The 27,039-nt window shown below is 42.6% G+C and overlaps 1 protein-coding gene across 6 annotated transcripts in view; it reads left to right on the forward strand.

Moving 5' to 3' along the window:
* Positions 1 to 27,039, forward strand: part of LOC121574074 (ankyrin repeat and KH domain-containing protein 1) — an 87,757-nt gene that overhangs the window by 48,680 nt on the left and 12,038 nt on the right. For 3 of the 6 annotated variants that reach the window (XM_041886650.1, XM_041886653.1, XM_041886652.1), the window contains exons 12-24: positions 138 to 265; positions 500 to 643; positions 798 to 900; positions 1,085 to 1,975; positions 2,642 to 2,772; positions 2,889 to 3,000; positions 3,164 to 3,309; positions 3,680 to 3,822; positions 7,809 to 8,022; positions 8,170 to 8,345; positions 8,448 to 8,610; positions 8,867 to 8,962; positions 9,092 to 9,208. In XM_041886650.1, the coding sequence (XP_041742584.1) occupies positions 138 to 265; positions 500 to 643; positions 798 to 900; positions 1,085 to 1,975; positions 2,642 to 2,772; positions 2,889 to 3,000; positions 3,164 to 3,309; positions 3,680 to 3,822; positions 7,809 to 8,022; positions 8,170 to 8,345; positions 8,448 to 8,610; positions 8,867 to 8,962; positions 9,092 to 9,208 (2,564 nt within the window). The remainder of the gene's footprint in view (positions 1 to 137; positions 266 to 499; positions 644 to 797; positions 901 to 1,084; positions 1,976 to 2,641; positions 2,773 to 2,888; positions 3,001 to 3,163; positions 3,310 to 3,679; positions 3,823 to 7,808; positions 8,023 to 8,169; positions 8,346 to 8,447; positions 8,611 to 8,866; positions 8,963 to 9,091; positions 9,209 to 27,039) is intronic. The other 3 variants (XM_041886651.1, XM_041886654.1, XM_041886655.1) reach the window with 1 other exon arrangement.

Here is a 27,039-nt window from a genome sequence, read left to right on the forward strand (position 1 = left end):
ATAGTTTAACTTGAGCCACAGACACATTGCTCATCAGACAGACACAATGATACATTCATCTTAACACATCATGGCGTTGCTACTGTTTTCAAGTGGGCTCAGATTGACCCTGTCCTTTGTCTCCCTCCCTCCACCAGGTGCTAATGTTAACAGGGCGACGGCCAACAACGATCACACAGTGGTGTCTCTGGCCTGCGCTGGGGGCCACTTGGCCGTGGTGGAGCTGCTGCTGGCCCACGGGGCCGACCCCACACACAGACTGAAGGTGAGTCACCTGTCCCAATCTCCTGGGCGGAAAGGTCTCAGGAGAGAAATTTGATGTTAAGAGTGCCACACTGCAAGCATTATAATGGACTCCTGTAAACACAAACCTTTCTGTACCGCCTATGAACACAATTGTTTCTTTGTCTTTTTCAATTGTCTTGAGATAAATTGTAACTTCTCCCAAGAACCTGAGACTAATGGTAACATATGTGTGTTTTGTACATTTTTCACATAGGATGGCTCCACCATGCTGATCGAAGCTGCTAAGGGTGGTCACACCATCGTGGTGTCCTACCTCCTCGACTACCCCAACAACATCCTGTCGGTCCCCACGCCTGACCTGTCTCAGCTCACACCCACCTCCCATGACACCGCTCAGGTAGACTGCTGACTTGCCTATAGACAAACATCTACTTCTACAAACATGTTTGTTTATTTGTCTGGATGACGTTGTATTGATACCATATACACCTTTATACGTTGAAACCAAATTATACTTTCATAGTATCTTACACCTTACCTTACCCAAACAGGCTCCACGAGTTCCATTCCAAGCCCTGGCCATGGTGGTGCCACCACAAGAACCAGACAGGGTCCCCTCCAACATCACAACGCCTCCACCTGTCATCACAAAAAGTTAGTTCATACAACGTGTGTTAACAGTATATACATGTCTAACTTTGTTAATTCACTGGCCAAGAAGACCACTAGACACCAGTTGACTGCACAAGGCATCAAAGCGTTACAGGTAATGATTACTGTAATACTGTATGGGACAACCTCGTAGCTAACTGGTTGTGTTGTCCTGTGTGGTTCTCAGGCAGCTCCAAGCAGAGGCTGAGCCCCCTACTGGGTAGCCCCGTCGCTGCAGGAAGTCCAGATGCAGACCAGCTGCCCCCCTTCCACCCGTACCAGCCCCTGGAATGCATTGTGGAGGAGACGGAGGGCAAGCTGAACGAGCTGGGCCAGAGGATTTCCGCCATAGAGAAGGCCCAACTGCAGTCTCTAGAGCTGATCCAGGGAGAGCCGCTCACCAAAGACAAGATCGAGGAGCTGAAGAAAAGCCGCGAGGAGCAGGTACAGAAGAAGAAGAAAATCCTCAAGGAGCTGCAGAAGGTGGAGCGCCAGCTGCAGTTCAAGACGCAGCAGCAGTTCACCAAAGAGTACCTGGAGGCCAAAGGCCTGAAGGACGACCCGGGGCAGCCGGTTCAGGCGGCAGGGGTGGAGAAGCTCGGCACCCCCCTGCCAATGCAGGCTGCACAGCCGGGCTCCAACACCGAGGGGGACGGGGAGGGCAACCACCACCACGATGGGCAGCCCCACCCAGCTACTGAGGAACAGGAGGATGACTATGATGAAGATGATGAGGACGAGGAGGATGAAGAGGTGGACTACGCCAAGCTGCCCCAGGTGGACACCATCCTGTACAGAGAGGCCCAACAGCCCCCGCCACCCTCTCCTCCTCATACCCAAGGCCTGCAGGCCAGCTTCGTACCCATCCAGTCCCTGGCCACCCAGCAATCCACAGACTTCAGCACGGCAGACTACCTCGACAGCCCTGACCTGCAGAGGGTGATGGTGAGTCAGCAGCAGATGCTGGGGCAGCATTTGACAGGCCTGGGACCGGGCGTTCTCACCCAGGCCCCTGACGGACTCATGGTGGCCACCCCCGCACAGACGCTCACTGACACGCTGGACGATATCATGGCAGGTGTGTGAGCAGTTACTGTAGACACTGGTTCATTTCTTTCCTTAGGCCTTCTAATAACTATAAATAGTGACAGTGTTCCATCCCCCATCCTTAATACTCAAGTTTCAGTTTCAGTACATTTTCAACAGAATTCACAAATGGTTTTGATCCTTAAATTCTAATGTAATATGATTTGGTTATAATTTGTAAGTTGTGTCTTATTAAAACCTCTATAGACTACAGTGTCTGAAATCAGGCACTTGAATTACTGATATTATGTTTATATTACTTATTTTATTCATTTACCACTGTTTTATAAGTCAGAATACAAAAAAACCCCTAGAGCTTCTAAATCACCTCTGTTGAATAAACGTAGTTTTGGCTCCCTTCGGTGGTCAGCTGCATCTTAACACCATCTAAAGAGACTGCACCACCCAGCTTCCTCAAGTGGGTAGTGCTTACGCCTCGATCACACCGATAGCGTTATTGCGTTTTGGTACACCAGAAGTACATCCATTTCCAATGGAACGCTTTGCAGCGTTGCAGAGGCAGTTGCAGTGTATTCTGGGGGGGAACACTACAACATTATTCAAAATATTGCCCTCTTGCTAGAGTGATGCACACCGTAGCGAAACAGTGCGAAAGTGCTGTCAGCTCAAGAGGTTTTAACAACTCTCTCCCTCTCAGCAGCGGTGAGCAGCAGAGTGCCTGTGTTGAACACTACAACCTCGCCCACACCCACAGCACAGACGCCAATCGACGCATGGTCCCCACCGTCCATGCTCCCCCTCTACCCCTCTGTGGACATCGACGCACACGTACGTCACACCACTTATCTAATAATGCACAATGATAATACACACTGCTTAAGCTGGTAATAGTAATACGTCTTGTTTCTGATCAGGAAAATGACGCTGACTTTATCTCTTCTCAGACGGAGAGCAATCACGACACAGCTCTGACGCTGGCCTGTGCAGGTGGCCATGAGGAGCTGGTGTCGGTGCTCATCGCTCGCGGGGCTAACATCGAGCACCGGGATAAGAAGGGTACACGCTCCATACTTTGTCTTTTAAATGTTTGTTGTAGCTTTATTTTTTAAATGTGTAAATTTTCAGAAAACTTGATAATTTGTGTGTAGAAATGGGAGTCCATATCTGTGTATGTTGATGTTTGAGAGTAATCTAAGTGTCTGTCTCTCTCTGTCCCCAGGTTTCACCCCTCTGATCCTGTCTGCTACAGCGGGTCATGTTGGTGTGGTGGAGATCCTGCTGGATAAAGGAGGGGACATCGAAGCCCAGTCAGAGAGAACCAAAGACACACCTCTCTCCCTGGCCTGCTCTGGAGGAAGACAAGAGGTGCTGCTCTGCACTAAACACCACATCAGTGACTTCTTATAGGATCACAAACAAACTCTTCTCCTAACACCACATTAGTGACTTGTTATAGGATCAGAGACCAAGTAAAATGGCTGAACTATGGGCTGGTTGCTAAACTAATACAAGGGAGCTGATGGATATATCAAGCTCAGAAGTGTTCAGTAGTGTGATCAGAGCAGGCGTCTCTCAGACCATAGACAGCCCGATTGATCCACCCCATAGAGAAACAACAGTCTGGACAACCAGACAGACACCAACTCGCTGTCTGAACCAGTTTAACACTCCTTACGTTTAGAAAAACAATAGAAGTGTTCTGTGGATTGACTAACCTGTGGTCCATTCCTTCCAGGTGGTAGAGCTATTGCTGCTGCGCGGGGCCAACAAGGAGCACCGTAACGTTTCAGACTACACTCCTCTCAGCCTAGCCGCCTCAGGAGGCTACGTCAACATCATCAAGATCCTCCTCAACGCTGGCGCTGAAATCAACTCCAGGTATCCACATCCAGCCATCCCCCACAGTTTGTTTCCATGTGCAGGCTGCACCTCTGCCTTCATCCCAATCTTGAAATGGAACGTACAGCATTTTAGCAACATGAAATCGGAAGATATACACTCCCAGGAAGAATGTGACACCTTTCTTTTACATTTTCTGACAAGCGAGCACTTAGATATGGTCATTTTCATGATTTTATAAATTCATAGAATGTTTGTGAATGACGTATAGTAAGGCATTTGTAAGCGGCCGTGCGTTTGGACAATTAATAGACACAATCTACTTATGCCGGTGCACCATAGCCAATCAGAGCTACAGTAGGCCTATATGCAAATAAGCCATATGCCCCACGGGCTGCCATCATTCACTTTGAACTGGACTGTGTGTTTACAGGCTGTAGCAATAGCGCGACTTTAGATCTTTAGAATGCATTCGCCAAAAGCCACAAAATACACCTGAATGGATTTCTGCAAATATGTAAATACCATGAGTCTTATATTTTGGAACTTCACAATCCTATTTATCAAACAACCATGAAAAGGTAGGCTCTCTCCCCCTCAGTTGCCTATGCACATCAACAACAAGATCAACAACTAATGCTAGCCAGAGCAAAATGAGCTCAAATCTAACAAGGGAACATTTGATAAACCCTCTCAAACTTTTTCAGTTAGTTGTCTGTCAAAATTGCACTCATAAACAATGGGGAATAGTAGCCTGCTCGTCCTTCTGCAGCTTGCCTGCCATTGCATGCTTGTCCCAACCCATGTTTTGACAACTGAATGGGAACTTGCCTGCCCACATCTTTGATCAATGCCAAATACATTTGATTGACAACAAAGAGATATGCTAACTGTGGATAAGTCGTTCAAGTTCAGTATAGCTAGCTAGCTACCAAAGTGATTCACATTTCTTGCTAGCTAACCAAATGACACCTGCAGCATCTCTAGCTTGTAGCCAAAAAAAGCGAAAATCTATATGCGGGGGAAAAGTCGGTCACTCACCCACTCCTCCAATGACATGACATCCTCCTACCACCTAGCTAGCTAGCGTTAGGTGCCGTGTTTTTCACCCGCTAAATAAATAGCTACATAAATAGATACGCTAGCCCAGGGGCGTCAAACTCAATCAGCGCACTGACCATATAGAAAAAACACAAAAAATGTTGCGGGCCAGACATAGCCTATTTGTTTTTGTAAAAGAAACGTGGAACTGCGACCCAAACTAGCCATTGTTTTATTAGAAAAAATATGGCCCTTATATAATGTCCACTTATGTACATAGGATGCTGTATATACAGTGGGGAGAACAAGTATTTGATACACTGCCGATTTTGCAGGTTTTCTTACTTACAAAGCATGTAGAGGTCTGTAATTTTTATCATAGGTACATTTCAACTGTGAGAGACGGAATCTAAAACAAAAATCCAGAAAATCACATTGTATGATTTTTAAGTAATTAATTTGCATTTTATTGCATGACATAAGTATTTGATACATCAGAAAAGCAGAACTTAATATTTGGTACAGAAACCTTTGTTTGCAATTACAGAGATCATACGTTTCCTGTAGGTCTTGACCAGGTTTGCACACACTGCAGCAGGGACTTTGGCCCACTCCGCATTACAGACCTTCTCCAGATCCTTCAGGTTTCGGGGCTGTCGCTGGGCAATACGGACTTTCAACTCCCTCCAAAGATGTTCTATTGGGTTCAGGTCTGGAGACTGGCTAGGCCACTCCAGGACCTTGAGATGCTTCTTACGGAGCCACTCCTTAGTTGCCCTGGCTGTCTGTTTCGGGTCGTTGTCATGCTGGAAGACCCAGCCACGACCCATTTTCAATGCTCTTACTGAGGGAAGGAGGTTGTTGGCCAAGATCTCGCGATACATGGCCCCCATCCATCCTCCCCCTCAATACGGTGCAGTCGTCCCTGTCCCCTTTGCAGAAAAGCATCCCCAAAGAATGATGTTTCCACCTCCAAGCTTCACGGTTGGGATGGTGTTCTTGGGGTTGTACTCATCCTTCTTCTTCCTCCAAACACGGCGAGTGGAGTTTAGACCAAAAAGCTCTATTTTTGTCTCATCAGACCACATGACCTTCTCCCATTCCTCCTCTGGATCATCCAGATGGTCATTGGCAAACTTCAGACGGGCCTGGACATGCGCTGGCTTGAGCAGGGGGACCTTGCGTGCACTGCAGGATTTTTAATCCATGACGGCATAGTGTGTTACTAATGGTTTTCTTTGAGACTGTGGTCCCAGCTCTCTTCAGGTCATTGACCAGGTCCTGCCGTGTAGTTCTGGGCTGATCCCTCACCTTCCTCATGATCATTGATGCCCCATGAGGTGAGATCTTGCATGGAGCCCCAGACCGAGGGCGATTGACCGTCATCTTGAACTTCTTCAATTTTCTAATAATTGCGCCAACAGTTGTTGACTTCTCACCAAGCTGCTTGCCTATTGTCCTGTAGCCCATCCCAGCCTTGTGCAGGTCTACAATTTTATCCCTGATGTCCTTACACAGCTCTCTGGTCTTGGCCATTGTGGAGAGGTTGGAGTCTGTTTGATTGAGTGTGTGTACAGGTGTCTTTTATACAGGTAACGAGTTCAAACAGGTGCAGTTAATACAGGTAATGAGTGGAGAACAGGAGGGCTTCTTAAAGAAAAACTAACAGGTCTGTGAGAGCCGGAATTCTTACTGGTTGGTAGGTGATCAAATACTTATGTCATGCAAATTAATTCCTTACAAATCATACAATGTGATTTTCTGGATTTTTGTTTTAGATTCCGTCTCTCACAGTTGAAGTGTACCTATGATAAAAATTACAGACATCTACATGCTTTTTAAGTAGGAAAACCTGCAAAATCGGCAGTGTATCAAATACTTGTTCTCCCCACTGTAGCATTTTAACATATTAAAACAAAATACACAACTATTTGGCCAGCCTTTGCTGCTTGCAGATGTGCATAATATGTTGCAACCCTAATCAAAACATATTTAATAACTCCAAATAACAAAAATGTAGCTGTAGGTTTTTGCACTGCATGAATCACTGGTGTGGTTGAATGCAGCATTGCTGTATGGTGCACTCAAACTATAGCTTTTGTAGTTGAGTAGCCAGCCTAGGCTCCTGCTCAAATGTTGCTGTAATAGGCCTACATGTTTTTCTCTTGCATGGCATTTTGTAGCAGATTTAGTTTTTGGGTGTTAATTGTCAAGTTTTTAAAACCGAAGCCAGACTGCAACATTTTAGTAGCCTAGCTAGGACTGTGGCATGTGTCTGTACACTGTCCCTCTGCTGCACGCTGTAGACGGGACACACGAAAGCAGCGCAATTGAAGTTTAATTCTCTGATGCGAGCGTATCAGGCTGTAATTTCATAAAGTAGATGACTCAACTGTTGACTCATTTATACTTGCTTGTGTGTCCTATTCGGCCTGCGGTCCTTGTGTTTGACACGTGCGCTAGCCTATTAGCCACGTTATGGCTGACTTGTGATCATTGCCCTTGCTAGTTTGACTGTATAGACATTCCCAGCCTTAGTTACAGTCGTCTGTTTTTGTTCAAAATATTCAGTAATTGAAACTGAAATGGTGCATCCTGAATGGGTTGTGGCAGCAAACAATGTACCAGGCCAGTTGTGATTTACAACCAGATAGCAATTTTTTTTGGGCTACCAAGAAATGTATTGGTGAATTATATGAATCATGCATTGAACTGCATCCATCTGTTCTGCCAACAATGCCTTAATGTACGTCATGTAATTTTTTGTCAAATAGAACCTATTTTTAAAACCTCTTATGACGTTGGTTTTGATGCATAAACTGGGAATTTTTATATTTTTGACTGATATTATAATTTTGTTTCATATCTGCAAAGTAGTTAAAACGCTGTCAGTTCCACTTGAACTGTTTGTGTAATCAGCCCTTATCCCTTGCTTTCCCCATTCCCTGTCTGTTCCTCTCTCATTGTGTATCTGTTTCCTTCAGGACTGGGAGCAAGCTGGGTATCTCTCCTCTGATGCTGGCGGCCATGAACGGCCACGTCCCTGCGGTCAAGCTGCTGCTGGACATGGGCTCGGACATCAATGCTCAGATCGAGACCAACCGCAACACGGCACTGACCCTGGCCTGCTTCCAGGGACGGGCGGAGGTGGTCAGTCTGCTGCTGGACCGCAAGGCCAACGTGGAGCACCGTGCCAAGGTGAGAGCAGCTGCCATCGGCTGAACCTGACATGTCGTCATGTTACGTGAGCTAGAGTCAAAGACATTAGGAATGAGGTTTGGTGTTAGACAGTGTGGTGTCTGTTTGGTGGAGTATGTCACTGACTTATTACACATTCTCTCTTAGACTGGTCTGACTCCCCTCATGGAGGCTGCGTCGGGTGGCTATGCTGAGGTGGGACGCGTGCTGCTGGACAAGAGTGCTGACGTCAACGCCCCACCTGTCCCCTCCTCCCGAGACACGGCGCTCACCATTGCTGCAGACAAGGGCCACTACAAGTTCTGTGAGCTCCTCATCAACAGGTAATTACTGTTACAGTCCTCTGCCTACAATATGAGATTGAGACATTTTCATTCTTCTAGTCTTTTTTTTTCTTCTAACCACCCTGTCGTCTTCCTCCTCAGAGGTGCTCACATCGACGTGCGTAATAAGAAGGGGAACACGCCCCTGTGGCTGGCAGCCAACGGTGGGCATTTTGACGTGGTGCAGCTGTTGGTGCAGGCCGGGGCCGATGTCGATGCAGCAGACAACCGCAAGATCACACCGCTCATGGCTGCCTTTCGCAAGGTACAACACCCGCCCCCACAACCACCACCACCACCACACAAATGAAACTATACTATGATAAACACTAGTGTGACATGCTCCTTTAAGTAAATTTGCTCTGATATTGACTCATAGTTGAATATCTGATATCTGACCCTTTGGCACTCTAGGACATGCTCCCCTTTCCTGCACTTAGCTAATGACCCTGGTGGTGCGTTAAAGTGGAAGTGTGTGTATAAGAATCCCTGGAGGTTGACCTCTGACCTCTGTCTTATAGGGCCATGTGAAGGTGGTGCAGTACCTGGTGAAGGAGGTCAACCAGTTCCCCTCGGACATTGAGTGCATGAGATACATTGCCACCATCGCAGACAAGGTAGGATAAAACAGACAAGGCAACAAATTAATTGAAAATGAGAAAAGGGATAAACATGGGTAAAACACTTTGGTGCTCTGAAAGTGTGGGCTAAGTCCAATGGTAAAGCTTGTTTCGTACTCGTCCTAGGACTTGCTGAAGAAATGTAATCAGTGCATGGAGACCATTGTCAAAGCCAAAGATCAGCAGGCAGCGGAGGCCAACAAGAACGCCAGCATTCTGCTGAAGGAGCTGGACTTGGAGAAGGTGAGTAACCTTTGACCTTTCTATCAAACAAAACCTTCTGCATCCCAAATGCCACCCTATTCCCTATATGGGTGATTATACAGAAATGGTGCAAATTGTAGTCCCACTCCAGAAAAATATATTTTTTTAAACAGTTAAGTCTCCAAATTTAGGACATTTATTTACATCATCATACAGTATGTTCTAATTCAATCCAAAGCAATAACAAACATATTGTTAGATGAATATAGTACAAAATCATTGTTTATACACATTTCTATTGAGGTGGCTATCCCAAACCATGACTCCTAAACTTAATGTTTGAAAATAAAGCAATTGATCATTTTTGTATTTTTTGTAACACTATTTCAATAGAACATATTGAGTTGTTCTATTATTACATTGAAAGATACTGATCTAATTAGTAGTTTTGTTTATTTTTTAACATCCTTAAAAAAAAAAAAATGCTGTCCAGCCTTTTGATGTCACTGCCAAAACACACACACACACACACACACATTAAAAGACTGTAGAATGAATGTCCCTTAAGCCACACCCCTACAAATATCACCAGGTGATGGGATTGCACCCCTCTCCAGCATTGCCACGTGGTGAGTAGTCTGTTTGCAAACATTTTGGAGAAAATTAGTGAGCAAGTATCATGTATTTTTAAGAAGTGTCACTGCCAAACATCCTAATATATCATGAAATGTGTAATGTATGGTTTTGAGATTGAAATATATGTTTTCTTGGATGTACATCTGCCCAAATGAAACATAGCCAGCCATATGTTAGCTATGGGGATTCTTTAAAGTCCAAAATAAGTCAAAATTGTCCAAACCCATACGGTCACAACTGAAACAATTGACACCATAGAGATAGGTAGAGGTCTCATCTTTGTATCTGTGCCATTATGGCGTCTGTGACAGCCGGGCAGCGCCATTGAGGCTATCTCCATTTGAAAGTTGCATGCGCCAGGCTCTACCAACTGGGCTACAGAGGACCAACATGTAGACAGTGGGCAAGTGCACATTTCAGGAAAAAGTGTAGAATATTGAGATGCATAACCAGCAGGGTGGCTCCAACCCTCCAAGATCTATTTTGGCTAAAACATAGACGTCTATAATGATGCTGTGCTTTACTGTGCTGTGCTCTATTGCACTTAAGTTTACTCTACTTGAGTTTCTTACCATTTGAACAAAGGGCCCATGGACTCGACTCAAGACTAGGGCTGTTGCGGTGACCGTATTACCACCACACCGGCGGTCACGAGTCATGAAATTCCACATGACCGTTTAGTCACGGTAATTAGGCTTCTCCAAGCTCTGATGCTGCTGCTGGTCATTAGAAGCCTACCAAACTTGCTAACTGCCTGGTACTCAGCACTCTATTGTCCCTCTAATCACCCTGACATCAATGCAAATGTTTTTGAAAATCTAATCAAATACTTAATGAGAGCCCATGAACTGATGTTGCGCAACATTTCTATAGGCTATGCAATTGCGGGAGAAAACCGAGTGATGGCCGCTAATAGAAAGAGGAGGATCCCATCAGCTTTCTATAGGCTAGGCCTGCTATATTTATTCCTCATCTTTCCTAATATTAAGCCACGGGGAAAAGCATCCTCCATTCGTTATTTAAGTGCATGGATGACATGTATTTTTTCCCGCTGCCCCTGTTTCGATACAGGTGCATGATAATGGTGCATTCTAAATCAAAACAAATGTCACACATATATTATTTAGTATATGTAAAGACAAGATTAATCAAGAATAGTCTGATGGGTGACAATATTAGCCTATCTCTTGTGAATGATATATTATCACTTGTGAATGATGTCCAGCATAAGAAACAATGCCTTTTTTGATTTGCGATTTTTACGAATCATAGTTGCACACCTCATGTAGCCTAGCCCATAGGCCTATGTTTTAATAAGGTTTGTATCACAACTAAAGTGGCCAAATAACTTATTAAAATTAAGCACATTAATCTGCTTTACAAGGGGTATAGAGCCTAAATGGCATATACAGTGGGGAGAACAAGTATTTGATACACTGCCGATTTTGCAGGTTTTCCTGCTTACAAAGCATGTAGAGGTCTGTAATTTTTATCACAGGTACACTTCAACTGTGAGAGATGGAACCTAAAACAAAAATCCAGAAAGTCACATTGTATGATTTTTAAGTAATTAATTTGCATTTTATTGCATGACATAAGTATTTGATCACCTACCAACCAGTAGGAATTCCGGCTCTCACAGACCTGTTAGTTTTTCTTTAAGAAGCCCTCCTGTTCTCCACTCATTACCTGTATTAACTGCACCTGTTTGAACTCGTTACCTGTATAAAAGACAACTGTCCACACACTCAATCAAACAGACTCCAACCTCTCCACAATGGCCAAGACCAGAGAGCTGTGTAAGGACATCAGGGATACAATTGTAGACCTGCGCAAGGCTGGGATGGGCTACAGGACAATAGGCAAGCAGCTTGGTGAGAAGGCAACAACTGTTGGCGCAATTATTAGAAAATAGAAGAAGTTCAAGATGACGGTCAATCACCCTCGGTCTGGGGCTCCATGCAAGATCTCACCTCGTGGGGCATCACCTTCCATCATGAGGAAGGTGAGGGATCAGCCCAGAACTACACGGCAGGACCTGGTCAATGACCTGAAGAGAGCTGGGACCACAGTCTCAAAGAAAACCATTAGTAATAGTCATGGATTAAAATCCTGCAGCGCACGCAAGGTCCCCCTGCTCAAACCAGCGCATGTCCAGGCCCGTCTGAAGTTTGCCAATGACCATCTGGATGATCCAGAGGAGGACTGGGAGAAGGTCATGTGGTCTGATGAGACAAAAATAGAGCTTTTTGGTCTAAACTCCACTCGCCGTGTTTGGAGGAAGAAGAAGGATGAGTACAACCCCAAGAACACCATCCCAACCGTGAAGCATGGAGGTGGAAACATCATTCTTTGGGGATGCTTTTCTGCAAAGGGGACAGGACGACTACTCCGTATTGAGGGGAGGATGGATAGGGCCATGTATCGCGAGATCTTGGCCAACAACCTCCTTCCCTCAGTAAGAGCATTGAAGATGGGTCGTAGCTGGGTCTTCCAGCATGACAACGACCCGGAACACACAGCCAGGGCAACTAAGGAGTGGCTCCGTAAGAAGCATCTCAAGGTCCTGGAGTGGCCTAGCCAGTCTCCAGACCTGAACCCAATAGAACATCTTTGGAGGGAGCTGAAAGTCCGTATTGCCCAGCGACAGCCCCGAAACCTGAAGGATCTGGAGAAGGTCTGTATGGAGGAGTGGACCAAAATCCCTGCTGCAGTGTGTGCAAACCTGGTCAAGACCTACAGGAAACGTATGATCTCTGTAATTGCAAACAAAGGTTTCTGTACCAAATAATGAAGTTCTGCTTTTCTGATGTATCAAATACTTATGTCATGCAATAAAATGCAAATTAATTACTTAAAAATCATACAATGTGATTTTCTGGATTTTTGTTTTAGATTCCGTCTCTCACAGTTGAAGTGTACCTATGATAAAAATTACAGACCTCTACATGCTTTGTAAGTAGGAAAACCTGCAAAATCGCCAGTGTATCAAATACTTGTTCTCCCCACTGTATAAGCACCGCGTGAGTTTGAAGTTTGGGGAAGATAATTTTCACCATAAAAATGCACCTTTATAATAAAAGCATTGCATGCATAATTGCATTTTTTATGGTCACTTTTGATAATGGTGTTTTCCGCTAATGGAACATTTGCGCTTATAGCCTACTACCATGTGCGCATTGCTGTGCTTATAATGTGAAGAAATAGCCTAATAGTTTATCAACATTTTAAGCTAAATGTTCTGATCTGTTGCGTCAGCCACATTGCATAAAAAAAGTTTTTTTGATGCTAGTGGTTGTATTAATTTGGGATCTATCGCATCCCACAACTGTCCCAGACTATGTTTGGAATATTTATTTGTCGCACAGAATAGAATAGGTCGACTTTTGTACTATGGGGGATAGTAGATTGACATAGGCTAGTGCTTTTGCTGTTCGTTAGGCCTACTCATCTTGTTGGCTGACAAAGTAAATGTGGACAGTTCTTCCAACATCTTCAATATGCATCTCGGAAATGGATAAGGACGTGCGCAATTGCATTACGGCCACAAAGGGGATGCTGCCATGAAATTCGAGGCATTTTTCAAGTGCTTGTCAAATTGTGAATGAGAGACTATTGGCGTGTGTACAGCCTGCGCAAAAATCTAAGCAAAGCTCATGCCTTTCAAATGACTTTTTTCAAATCATCATAAAAAATCAAAACATATAGCCCAAGGTTTGTAGAACAACTAAAGTTACATTAATAACACTAAATTAAGCATATAGGAGTACCTATTTCTTTGTTAACCGCTCAACACAGAATAGCTGCATGTGCGCACTCCCTGAAATAATTTGGAGAAAATATTTATATTTTATTCAGTTTTGTTCAATTGTGTTCTTCATACTATAAAATAATGCCACGGAATTATAAGCAAATCTTGTCTGCTAAATGAACTAGTGTAGCTCACAGCCATTTGGCATAGCCACAGCCGCCACATCAGGACCTAAAATAAGGACAAGTCAGAGTATGCTATTATTTTCTTCTGAAATAGACTACATTTTCTTCATATCATGCTTCTTTAATCCTGTCTAAAATAAATAATGGATTTATTTTGAAGGTGTAGGCTATATTACATGGATTTATTATACTTTTTTAAATGGCTTGTAGGCTATGTTTGGAAGCCAGGAGATGCTAAATGTGTTTATGTTAATTAACGGTCAATTACCGTGAGACCGACAGTTATTTGCTTGACAATCACCGGCTGACGAAATTTCGTGACCGCCACAGCCCTACTCAAGACCACATAAATTACAGTCTTTAAAGACCTGCTCTGGAACTTTGGCGACTACTAAGTCTTTTTTTTAATTTATTTTTTTATCTCCCGTTTTGGGTTGGATGTTTCAATGTGTAGTTCATACATACATAATCTATGCAGAATTGCTGTTTTACCTCAATTAGCCACAAAATCCCCAGTTTAAAAGCAACTGTTTTTCTGGGAGCTGTGCAGCCCCCTAGCAATTTGAGTTCAACCAATGAGCTTCAGCCCCTCGCCAAATGAGTGTCAGCTAGCAAGATGCACATGATGCACACAGAAGAGGGAGAGAGAGAGCAATGACGTGGTGCACATATGGGATGCAGTATGCAATTTTCAGGGACCACTTTTGTCTCTCTTAGTCTTTGGCTCTCGGTCTTGGCTCCTGGATATTACCTTAGAATTTTGGTTTACAAAGCATAGGCAACCTAATTTGAAGACAAGGCTCTGATCATTGGCGGCTCACTCCCAACCCATACGAATCCCCATCCAGTTGACACATTTTACATGGTGGAGGCCCTCAAGGGCATTGTCTATACTAAAACAAGTAATATCCATCTAGAGTCCTCCATTTATCTCTGACACTTGACACAGAGACACCTGTTATTTTGCCAAAATAAAGATGGGTAAAGTGATAAACATTTAACAACATAATTGGATGTATGAGTAATTCAATCAATCAACAAGTTTCAGATTCATACAATCAACAGAACATTTTACAGAGAACAATAGAGATTATATTTCTCTAAATTACTATTTTGTTTATTTGGTATGCAACTAACATTTCAAAAATGTATCTGTAATAGAAGGTTAATCAAAATGATCACTACTTTGCATGGTTCTCCCTTTTATTGCTACTTTTTCACTATGTTTCAGTAGTGTCAAATTGAGTGGGGTGGTAAGGAATTCAGGTGAATATTTCAAATATGCAATACGAACAAAGTGTGTGAGTAGTATATATGGACCTTTCTATAAATAAAGGGGCCAAGGTGTGACATCAGGGTAAACATTTCAAAATGGGTTGATATACATTTCAATAGGATTTTCTTGCAGCTTTACATGTGTAGTTACAGGGATAAAAGTCTAGATATGCCCAATGAGACCATAACTCCACCTAACAACAACAAAACATCTACATGTCATTAAAAATGTCACATGAAACATGGACACCACATGTTTCTTTGTCATGCCTAGTAGCCAGGTCTGTTTGTACTTTAGTCAACTTCTCTATCATTTATAGCCATGCTAAACATTCCTGAAGAATGAAAAAGATAAACAGCGTTTCTGTATTTAAAAAAAATAGTTGATATAATAATATAATACAATAATATAATACAATGGGTTCTGTCAAGAAAATCATTGTTGATAATAATAACCAATAATAATCAATGAGATTCATATAATCAGTAAACTCTTCAAGCAGTGTGTTACACTGTATATACCCTCTTACGCTGTATATATACCCTCTTACGCTGTATATTTACCCTCTTACGCTGTATATATACCCTCTTACGCTGTATATATACCCTCTTATGCTGTATATATACCCTCTTATGCTGTATATAAACCCTCTTACGCTGTATATAAACCCTCTTACGCTGTATATAAACCCTCTTACGCTGTATATATACCCTCTTATGCTGTATATAAACCCTCTTACGCTGTATATATACCCTCTTACGCTGTATATATACCCTCTTACGCTGTATATATACCCTCTTACGCTGTATATATACCCTCTTACGCTGTATATATACCCTCTTACGCTGTATATAAACCCTCTTACGCTGTATATATACCCTCTTACGCTGTATATATACCCTCTTACGCTGTATACCCTATTTTCACTTACAGCATGTTCTCTGGATTTATGACTTTATTAGATCTCTTTATCACCGCTACCATCAATACTCCTCCAGCACCCAGTGTGATGCTGTCATCCATCTGGTCTCTGGTTCATCTGGTCTCTGGTTCATCTGGTCTTTGGCATCTCTTTCAAAGTTCTGGTATGGAAACAAAGAATAACATGAGGTTATTGAAATAAGTCATTTAATATCAAACAATATTTACATAATGTGAGCAATGTGTTACTTACCACGAAGACTATGAAGTTTACCTCTCTCCGTTGCTCAACATATAATCAATTTTCACAGACTCCAATCCCATGGAGACAAGAATAACAGAAGCAGCTGAGGTTTCTGGTTGCCACTACCCTGTTGTTTGGATCCAATGCAACTTCATGCTGCCAGGCACTTGCTTCAGACTACGGTGACTTCTGTTTCTTTCAGTGTCCTCACTGGGAATGAAGAACATGGTACGGAGGTAATGGGTACAGGTATCTGGAGATGCTTCCTTTGTCAGATTGTCCCTGCTGTAGTTGTTAGAGCTACTTTGCGTTTCTGGTCAGGGCTCGACCAACCTTCACTGCTGTGGTTGCATGGCTCTTGATTACTGCACTTTCCCCATCACTGGCACCTTTACCCTGTCTGGAGCCAGAATAGTTGTGTTGTATGGAGAAACCAAAATCAGACACAGTATAGCTAACATTTGTATTGTGCACCTCAGCCGTCAGTATCTGTGTAACTTATTGCGCTTCAGATTTCTTTGGTTTTTCAGGTGATCAATAGCTGCAGTTTGAAATGCATTGACCGCATTGTAGTCATGCTTGAGGTCATCTGATATCATTATACAACTTTCTGTGATGGTCATTGGGCATTTCCCACATTTGTAGTACATTACCAAGGGGTGCAGTGTAACACTCTCTTGGGTCCAGTAAGCCCCCTGGGCCTCATGCTGGTACCTGCAAGTTTAGTTCTCTGCAAAGTCCAGGATGCCCAATGCTGTGTGTTCTGGGAGGTTGGCTTTCACTTTTGGTTCTGCCAGTCCTTGATAAACAAGTGTTCTGAAAAAGCTTGATCATCTTCTTCATCAGTAAGCATCTTCATAGATTCACGCTTACAGACCAATATGATTGCTTTTTTATGGTGTTCTCTACTTTTTGGCTGACAATCTCCCACCTTTTCCACTCTACGTCAGTGTCCTTTTTTTTGAGGAGGGGGGCAATAAATTGATCTAGTCTATGGACACCAATCCTTGTACTGCCGTTTGACATTTAGGATGGTGGAAATCATTCCCTGTAGTTTTCTCACACATAGTGACACTGCTGAACGCATGCACACCTTTTATGGTTGGTGAATATTTGCTTACCAAGTGGCCATTCACTGTCTGTAATTTCTGTTCAATATTTTCACAGTATTTGGAGAGGCAAGCAACCCACAAGTGTAGGACTTTTCTGTGGTTTAATGGTTCTTGTTCTTAAGCTGTAAAACATAGCAGCTCCTATTGAGTTACCAGGGTTGGCTTTGAGAAATTCTTGGTACAGCCGAGCATGGAACAATCTAGAAATCTGACTGTCTTCCCAGTCTTCTTGCTCACCCTTTTCTTATCTGGCACTTTGTGAGAGACTGTCTCATATAATTTTTCCATTGCTGAGACTGTAGGTTGTGAGGTAATCTGTCACTGGTCACCACCCTTTTTTTTGAGTTGATCACTTTCTGAGTCAAAATCCAAGCCGAAATCTACCTTTCAGATATATATTTTTACATGTCTTAAAAAACATAAGCCTATGCAACATTAACCTATTAAAAACAGTACTGTAGTAATGAGGTTTGTGCATTAGGCTATAGGCCCAAAACATTACCGCATATTGGTTTTGCTTGAATTGCCCTGCAACTGCATTGTTGTTCTTTTCAAACCGTTTTTTAAAATTATATTTCAACATTTGAGGTAGGCTATATAATCACACCAGTAAATGTCTACATTGTAGAATAATAGTGGACATCAAAACTATGAAATAACACAGATGGAATCATGTAGTAACCAAAGAAAGTGTTAAACAAATCAAAATATATTTTATATTTTGAGTTTCTTCAAAGTAGCCACCCTTTGCCATGATGACAGCTTTGCACACTCTTGGCATTCTCTAAACCAGCTACATGAGGAATGCTTTTCCAACATTCTTGATAGGAGTTCCCACATATGCTGAGCACTTGTTGGCTGCTTTTCCTTCACTCTGCAGTCCAACTCATCCCAAACCATCTCAATTGGGTTGAGGTCGGGGGATTGTGGAGGCCAGGTCATCTGATACAGCACCCCATCACTCTCCTTGGTCAAATAGCCCTTACGCAGCCTGGAGGTGTGTTGTCCTGTTGAAAAACAAATTATAGTCCCACTAAGCGCTGCAGAATGCTGTGGTAGCCATGCTGGTTAAGTGTACCTTTAATTCTAAATATATCACCGACAGTGTCACCAGCAAAGCACCATCACACCACCTCCTCCATGCTTCATGGTGGGAACCACACATGCTGAGATCATCTGTTCACCTACTCTGCGTCGCACAAAGCGGTTGGAACCAAAAATCTCAAATTTGGACTCATCATACCAAAGAACAGATTTCCACCGGTCTAATGTCCATTGCTTGTGTTTCTTGGCCCAAGCAAGTCTCTTCTTCTTATTGGTGTCCTTTAGTAGTGGTTTCTTTGCAGCAATTCGACCATGAAGGCCTGATTCATACAGTGTCCTCTGAACAGTTGATGTTGAGATGTGTCTGTTAATTGAACTCTGTGAAGCATTTATTTGGGCTGCAATCTGAGGTGCAGTTAACTCTAATGAACTCATCCTCTGCAGCAGAGGTAACTCTGGGTCTTCCTTTCCTGTGGCGGTCCTCTTGAGAGCCAGTTTCATCACAGCGATTGATGGTTTATGCGACTGCACTTGAAGAAGTCTGCCTAGGTCAGCATCCCGGAGTCGCCTCTTCACTGTTGATGTTGAGACTGGTGTTTTGCGGGTACTATTTCATGAAGCTGCCAGTTGAGGACCTGTGAGGCATCTGTTTCTCAAACTAGACACTAATGTATTTGTCCTCTTGCTCAGTTGTGCACCGGGGCCTCCCACTCCTCTTTTTATTCTGGTTAGAGCCAGTTTGCGCTGTTCTGTGAAGGGAGTAGTACACAGCGTTGTACGAGATCTTCAGTTTCTTTGCAATTTCTCGCATGGAATAGCCTTCATTTCTCAGAACAAGGATAGACTGACGAGTTTCAGAAGAAAGTTATTTGTTTCTGGCCAATTGCTGGGAAAAAAAGAGGACTGAGCACACCCCCATTCTCATCGATGGGGCTGTAGTGGAACAGGTTGAGAGCTTCAAGTTCCTTGGTGTCCACATCACCAACAAACTATCATGGTCCAAACAAACCAAGACAGTCGTGAAGAGGGCACGACAAAGCCTATTCCCCCTCAGGAGACTGAAAAGATTTGGCATGGGTCCTCAGATCCTCAAAAAATTCTACAGCTACACCATTGAGAGCATCCTGACTGGTTGCATCACCGCCTGGTATGGCAACTGCTCGGCCTCCGACCGCAAGGCACTACAGAGGGTAGTGCGTACGGCCCAGTACATCACTGGGGCCAAGCTTCCTGCCATCCAGGACCTCTATACCAGGCAGTGTCAGAGGAAGGCCCTCAAAATTGTCAAAGACTCCAGCCACCCTAGTCATAGACTCTTCTCTCTGCTACTGCACGGCAAGCGGTACCGGAGTGCCAAGTCTAGGTCCAAAAGACTTCTCAACAGCTTCTACCCCCAAGCCATCATGGCTACCCGGACTATTTGCACTGCCCCCCCACCCCCACCCCATATTTTTACGCTGCTGCTACTCTGTTAATTATTTATGCATAGTCACTTTAACTCTACCCACATGTACATATTACCTCAACTACCTCAACTAGCCGGTGCCCCCGCACGTTGACTCTGCACTGGTACCCCCCTGTATATATAGCCTCCCTACTGTTATTTTATTTTACTTCTGCTCTTTTTTTCTCAACACTTTTTTGTTGTATGAATGCCCTGACTTCTGCTGAGGCAATATCACCATAAATGCTACATGGCCAATGCAGACGTCGAATTGACCATGCCTCCAGTTGCACAATGCACTTCTTTCTCCAGAATGCGCTCTCTCCCGCCAATTTGTGCACATTCATTGTTTCATAACTTAATTGTGTGAATTGTTTGCGTTTTGATTGTTAGTGTATATCAATTCCCCATTACATATATCACCAGTAATACATTTACCGTTAATTCCTATAATTTCTAATCTACAATATTTGTTACTTTGATTATGGTAATTTATTTTAATGCATTCAATATTATTATTACAGTCTTCCCATTCTCATTGTCGGAGTGGACACATTGTTTGCAGAGTGCACATCCTATGCTACACTTGTGAGAAACAAGTTTTGGTTTATTTCATTCCATTTACAAGTTTTGTCAACTTAGTCATTGTCTTTTGTTTGGCGTGCTCCTGTCAATGTTGAGTAAGGACACGCATGCATGGAAGTAGGCCTATAGGCTACCTGGCTTGAACGCAAATGTGGGCATATAAATGTGCCCATTTGGGGATCTGATAGTATTTCTGATTGGCTTAACGCACCACCACTAATGACCTGTGGAGCTTCTCTAAGTAATGTTTTCTTCACCTAAAACAGCAAGCAAACAAAGTCTGTTTTTACATCCGTTGATATAGGACTGTCCCCGACAAAAGAAAAATGTCGGTCGACCAAGAGTCTGTTCTTTCGACCAATTGATTTGTTGACATTTTTCAACGTATTTTTCCATATATTGACACATCCTATGTTTTAATCAAATCAACTATATTCCCTGAGCTTGTCTGATGCTTTAAGCACACAGTTCGATTAAATAATTAAGACACACAAATGACTAGAGGGAGTCCGACTAGCAATGTATTTGATTGTGCTGGGCCCAAAAAACAAAAAAAGACAGCGAGTGACTGTGACTAGCACCCATTGTCTCTCTATCCTCCCTGCTGCAGCGACCGCCACAGAACATCAGTGTTAATCAAAGTGTTTATCGCGCTGTCCATGTTGCTGAAGCTGCAACATAACTACAGCCATTTCTGACTGAAAAGTTCTGTTACCGAAATCCCTCATTTGTTTAGGAAAAACATTCCCTATTCCCTCAACCCTTGCTCTTTTTACTTGACACATGCTGGACATGCCGAGAGATGAGTTCGGATTGGTCTGCCATGTAGCACACTTCTGTCTATAACATGAGCTGGTCAGTATGTGTAGGTAATCCTTTCTAACGCAGCTTTTTTTTAAAGATATCACGTAGTAGAACTGCATAAGTGTTGCTCACCACTTTCTGGAGGACCGAGTTTTGAAATCAGTGGAATTAGAGTATGATAGCTAAGGAGATGGAGAAAATTCTGGCGTTTGATTGCAAATATGCAGACGGAGTCGAAAAGAGAACACATAGAAGGCTGTTGTATAAAACACCTATCTCCGGATTACATCTTCAAACTAAGGGCATCCGTGACAGAGAGGGAGAAGCGTCCATCCATGTATACGGGTAAGATAGTCTAGCTAGCTACATTTTCAGATATTACACGTTTCTAATTTTGTCAAAGTTATTTTCATTTCAAGTTAGTGTACTGTTAGTTAGCTAGCTAATGCTAGCTAGCTAATGTTATGTGTATGATCTGTGTAGTAATATTATTCATATCTCAGAGCCATTTGAATTGCTAGTTATAGTTAGCTAGCTAACATTGAACCTGGTTGGTTAGCTACCTGCAGATTCATGCAGGGTAGTAACGTTATGAGTTGGGATTATGGTTCATTGTTTAGCTAGCATGTTTAAATTGTTGTCAGCAGCACAGTTGCAGTCACCAACGCTCTGGATAACATAAAAACAACCTAACCAGCTCTGCTAGGGCGAGTAAAATGGTCAGAGCGAGCTGTTCTCTCATTTGTGTCTGGAAGTAGCTAGCAAGCTAGTCAACATTAGCCAGTTAGCTTAGGTGCTTGACTACTGCTGTTAGGGCAGAACCCTCGGATCAACTCTACTCCTCGGCCAGAGCGTCCAGTGTGCGCTCTGAACGCTCCAAGACCGAAATGCTCAGAATTTACGAACGGACAATCTGACAACGCTCTGAGTTTACGAACACCCAGAGCACACTCTGGCACTCCAGATTACATTTACGAACACACCCGTAGTATAAACCAGCCTTTAGTCTTGAAATCGATGCTGAATGGGTGTAAACAAAGAGCTCTCCAGTAGGTACCAAAACATTCAAGGGCCATTTTCTCAAAAGTTAGGTTACAAGTTGATCAACTTTGGAAGCAGAATTACGTTCCCATTGTTCCTCAACTGTAGTGTATGATATACAATTTTCTAGCTCTGATTCTCTACTTTTATCCAATGTAAAAAAAAATAAGACAATTTCAATTTTTGCTACGTAAGATCGAGCCGGTCGGTCACATATACAGTGCATTTGGAAAGTTATCAGACCCCTTGACTTTTTCCACATTTTCTTACGTTACAGCCTTATTCTAAAATGGATTACATTTCTTTTTTTCCTCATCAATCTACACGATACCCCATAATGACAAAGCGAAAACAGGTTCGTAGAACTTTTCGCAAATGTATTACAAATAAAAAACAGATACGTTATTTACATAAGTATTCAGACCCTTTGCTATGAGACTCGAAATTGAGCTCAGGTGCATCCTGTTTCCATTGATCATCCTTGAGATGTTTCTATAACTTGATTGGAGTCCACCTGTGGTAAATTCAATTGATTGGACATGATTTGGAAAGGCGCACACATGTCTACATAAGTTGACAGTGCATGTCAGAGCAAGAACCAAGCCATGACGTCGAAATAATTGTCCGTAGAGCTCCGAGACAGGATTGTGTCGAGGCACAGATCTGGGGAAGGGTACCAAAACATTTCTGCAGCATTGAAGGTCCCCAAGAACACAGTGGCCTCCATCATTCTTAAATGGAAGAAGTTTGGAACCACCAAGACTCTTCCTAGAGCTGGCCGCCCGGCCAAACTGAGCAATTGGAGGAGAAGGGCCTTGGTCAGTGAGGTGACCAAGAACCCGATGTTCACTCTGACAGAGCTCCACAGTTCCTCTGTGGAGATGGGAGAACCTTTCAGAAGGACAACAATCTTTGCAGCACTCCACCATTCAGGCCTTTATGGTATAGTGGACAGATGGAACCCACTCCTCAGTAAAAGGCACATGACAGCCCTCTTGGAGTTTGCCAAAAGGCACCAAATGACTCTGACCATGAGAAACAAGATTCTCTGTTCTGATGAAACCAAGATTGAACTCTTTGGCCTGAATGCCAAGCGTCACGCCTGGAGGAAACCTAACACCATCCCTACGGTGAAGTATGGTGGTGGCAGCATCATGCTGTGGAGATGTTTTTCAGCGGCAGGGACGGGGAGACTATTCAGGATCGAGGTAAAGATGAACGGAGCACAGTACAGAGAGATCCTTGTTGAAAACCTGCTCCAGAGCGCTCATTTTTTGCTTCAGAATTAAATTTGAAAATAAGTCATTTATAGATGTTTATGTTTGGACCAAATCAAGACCGGACAAAATCTGAACCGAGCATAGGCATCTGTGATTGGTTCAGATTTGGTCCGGACCAAAATCAAGGCTGGTCTGGAACTGCACCAAAAAAAGACGTCCAACTGCATCCAAAAGGCGTCTTTCTTACGGAGGTGTAGCCTACGGTGTTGCCTGAAATTGAATTTTATGAATGCCCATCCATGTGGTAGGTCCACCGTTTGTAATTGCATTGGCTTTATTAGTCCTGATTCCTGTGACTAATCAATTTGTCTATTTAAGCTCTGAAAATCAGCTACCCAACTTTATCAGGAGTTATTGCGAGCCTATTTGCAATGTGTTTACACAGCGGGAAATGCAGAAGTATTTTCTTTTTCGCTATGATCAGCTTGTCAAAAACATTTACAGATACAAACGTGAAACCATAATGTCCATTTTACTTTGACCTGTCCTGTTTTTAAGATATGTTCCTTTGATAACATGACAGCACATTTTTTATTTGATTGAGCGCCATTTAGGTTAGGCTATTTGTTCCGAGAAACCTGCATGATGTAAAAAGTGTCCATCTCATTACATTGTCATACATTTTATTTCCAGCCTGTAGGCTTCAGAAAAGGCCACATACTCTTTCTACCATATCCTATATCTGCTACATGATTTATGTTAGATACTTTTTTTGACAATGTTGGAGCGCTGCAGAGATACGTCTCTTTACAGCACCCTGGAGAGGCTCACTGGGAATGGACAAGCAAAATATTTTGCAACTTTGACAAAGTGGGCACTGCTTATCAAAGTGCTGCATCAGCACTCACCTAAAAAGCCCATATGCCACTGGTTGAGAGAAATTGTCATTGTTTTTGGGCAGAATTATGTGAGGTTGTCAATCTGCCGCCTTAGGCGGCCACCTAATCCTGCCTAATGAGCGGGCAGGCCGTGCCTATAGCATATCATAATCACATCAATAAATTGGTTATAACAAATGGATGCAGAATACGTGACAAATAAACTCGAAACGGGGGAATATTTACACATTGCTCAGGAGGTAAAGGGAAAGTCAGATGTGTGGAATAAATGGAGATCAAGAAAAAGAAGGTAAGGAGCAAGCGCTGAGTGCATATTATGTGTGCCAAACAGGTGCTGTATAGATAACAATATAATTTCTGACCGTTTGGAACAATGTAAACAACACTAAATAAAGTATAAGCATACCAGAGAGTCTGTTGTAATGTTTTTTGGTTAAGCCTTTATTACAGCAAAGACTAAGAACAGTCACATTCATTAGTGAATGCAATTTCTGAAATGGAACGGTTTATTTATTGTTTAAGCTAATTATTCAAGGCTGGCTTTATTTTTAAACTAAAATGCTTGATTGCATTTTTAAATCATGGATGACTTGTTTGCTGTGTGGTAACATTAACAAATTAATGTTTGATTGATACAGTAGCCTATAGAAGTATTGAAATTTAGGCCTAAGTAAGTTACGGTATTAAGACTAAACAGGATGTGCTCTTAGGCCTACAGGTCGATGGTGGTTATACAAGGCTGCTATACTAAGCCTACTAATGATAATGATGTTACTTATTATTAGTATTATTATTATTATTATAACAATAAGGAGATCAAGAAAAATTAGCATTATTATTATAAATATAAATTTTCCGACAATTTGGAACAGTGTAAACACTAAGTAAAGCCTTTATTACAGCAAAGCAAAGATTAAAAACTGTAGAATTTGTTAAATTGTTTACTTGACATGTTGCGTGAGGCTTGGTGCTCACAGAATCAGTAGGCTATTAAACAAACACTCAAACAGGCAACAGAAGCAGGATCTGTCTTATTTCTGTAGATATGTTGTTGATTTATAAAGCCAGGCACATTTAACAGTTAGGCTATCGATTATAGACCTAATTAAGTTGGTTTCCTCTCCTCACTTTTCTTAGACAATAAGGCAAGGGCTGTTTTCTCCTCATTCTGCTGCTCAACACCAATATGCTGGTTAACTCTGCTATTATGCACATAGCAACATGGTCTAGGAAAAGGTGGCAATTCAACAGTGCACTGATGTATTTCAGAACCGTGGACAGCAACTGCTATCCAACGCTGGAGAAAGCGCATTTGTTATAAAATAATATAATTTTTATTAGTGTTGCACCATTTATGTAATATAACCATATACAATTTCAGGAGCACGTCTTAGACTGATGGACTGTGCCATCCTCACGGCCTCCACGATGGATCAGTTCACTCGGCGCGAATCAGACAGGTGTCTTCTACACCGTGATATATATATATATACATATATATTATATTTTTGCTACTGCTCGACTAAAGAAATCTGTCAACCAAACAATCGACTAAATGAGGTCAGCCCTACATTGAGAATTACAGTAGTTACTCAATGTATTTGAAAAATCTTTCCAGCGCTCTCCCTTTCCGATAACCACTCAGTGTGAAAGGGAAAAATGTCATGCTCTGATCCAATGAAAACGTCATAAAATAGGTCTACCTGACTACTTCTTATCAGTGCTTGACTTGGACTGAAATAGGTTCCGGTACTCATTTTGGGTGCTGGTACTGTTTATATTTAGGTGCAGGAGCTCCCCAATACTTTTGAGCTAATATTCTATAAGTGGAACAGGAGCTCAAGCAGTAGAACATTTGAGGTGCCGGTACTCAGCTCCGGTGACCTCCTGCCCAAGTCAAGCACTGCTTCTTATCCTTTGCGCAAATAGCCTACAGCTGTGTCTGTCCCGATCTCACTGGCACAGGAAACTCTGAGGGGCCAGAATATTTTATACAATGTTGTAAGTTCGCTAGCGCAAGCTTTGGGTCGGACCCAGTTAATAGTTAATACAATGTGTCAAGTTCGTTGCAGACATGCCATGCGTGTAGCCAATGTGATTTATAGGATATTTATTTTTATCAGGAATTATTTTCTACCTGCAGGCTGCAATGTTTTTATTTGTTTGCTTTATGTAGGTTATTTTTACATAGTTGGCAATGGCAATAGACGTTACTTTTTATGTTTTATATGATTTTCATTTAGATTTGGATATAATTTTGATTAACCACATGACAATGATTTTGAGATATGAAGACGTTATTATAAATTAAATGAAACTGTTTCACGAAAATGTGCATATGAAAACCATAACTGGCACGCAGATCAGTAGAAATTGTAAGATAAATTGGCATTCCACATGAGAAAGGTTGCCAACTCCTCGTGTAGCCTATTACTGTCAACTTCAGGAGAGTAATGGCAGAATCTGCAAAAGCCAGCAGGAGCGGGAGGAGAATAGTTGGGTCAGGTTAAGGTTTTTTCTTCTGATTATCTAGATCTCTGGCGCCCTCGTGAGGCATTTGTCTTATTTCATCAAACTGTAAGCTTTACGCATCAGACAAGCTCAATGCATATAGTTGATTTTATTAAAACACATGGGTGTGTGTCTGTATATGGAAAAATACACGTTTACATTTTTCAACCAATCGATTGGTCGAAAGAACAGACGAC

Source organism: Coregonus clupeaformis, chromosome 9 (genome assembly GCF_020615455.1).
Source record: "Coregonus clupeaformis isolate EN_2021a chromosome 9, ASM2061545v1, whole genome shotgun sequence".
Classification (NCBI taxonomy): Eukaryota; Metazoa; Chordata; class Actinopteri; order Salmoniformes; family Salmonidae; genus Coregonus; species Coregonus clupeaformis.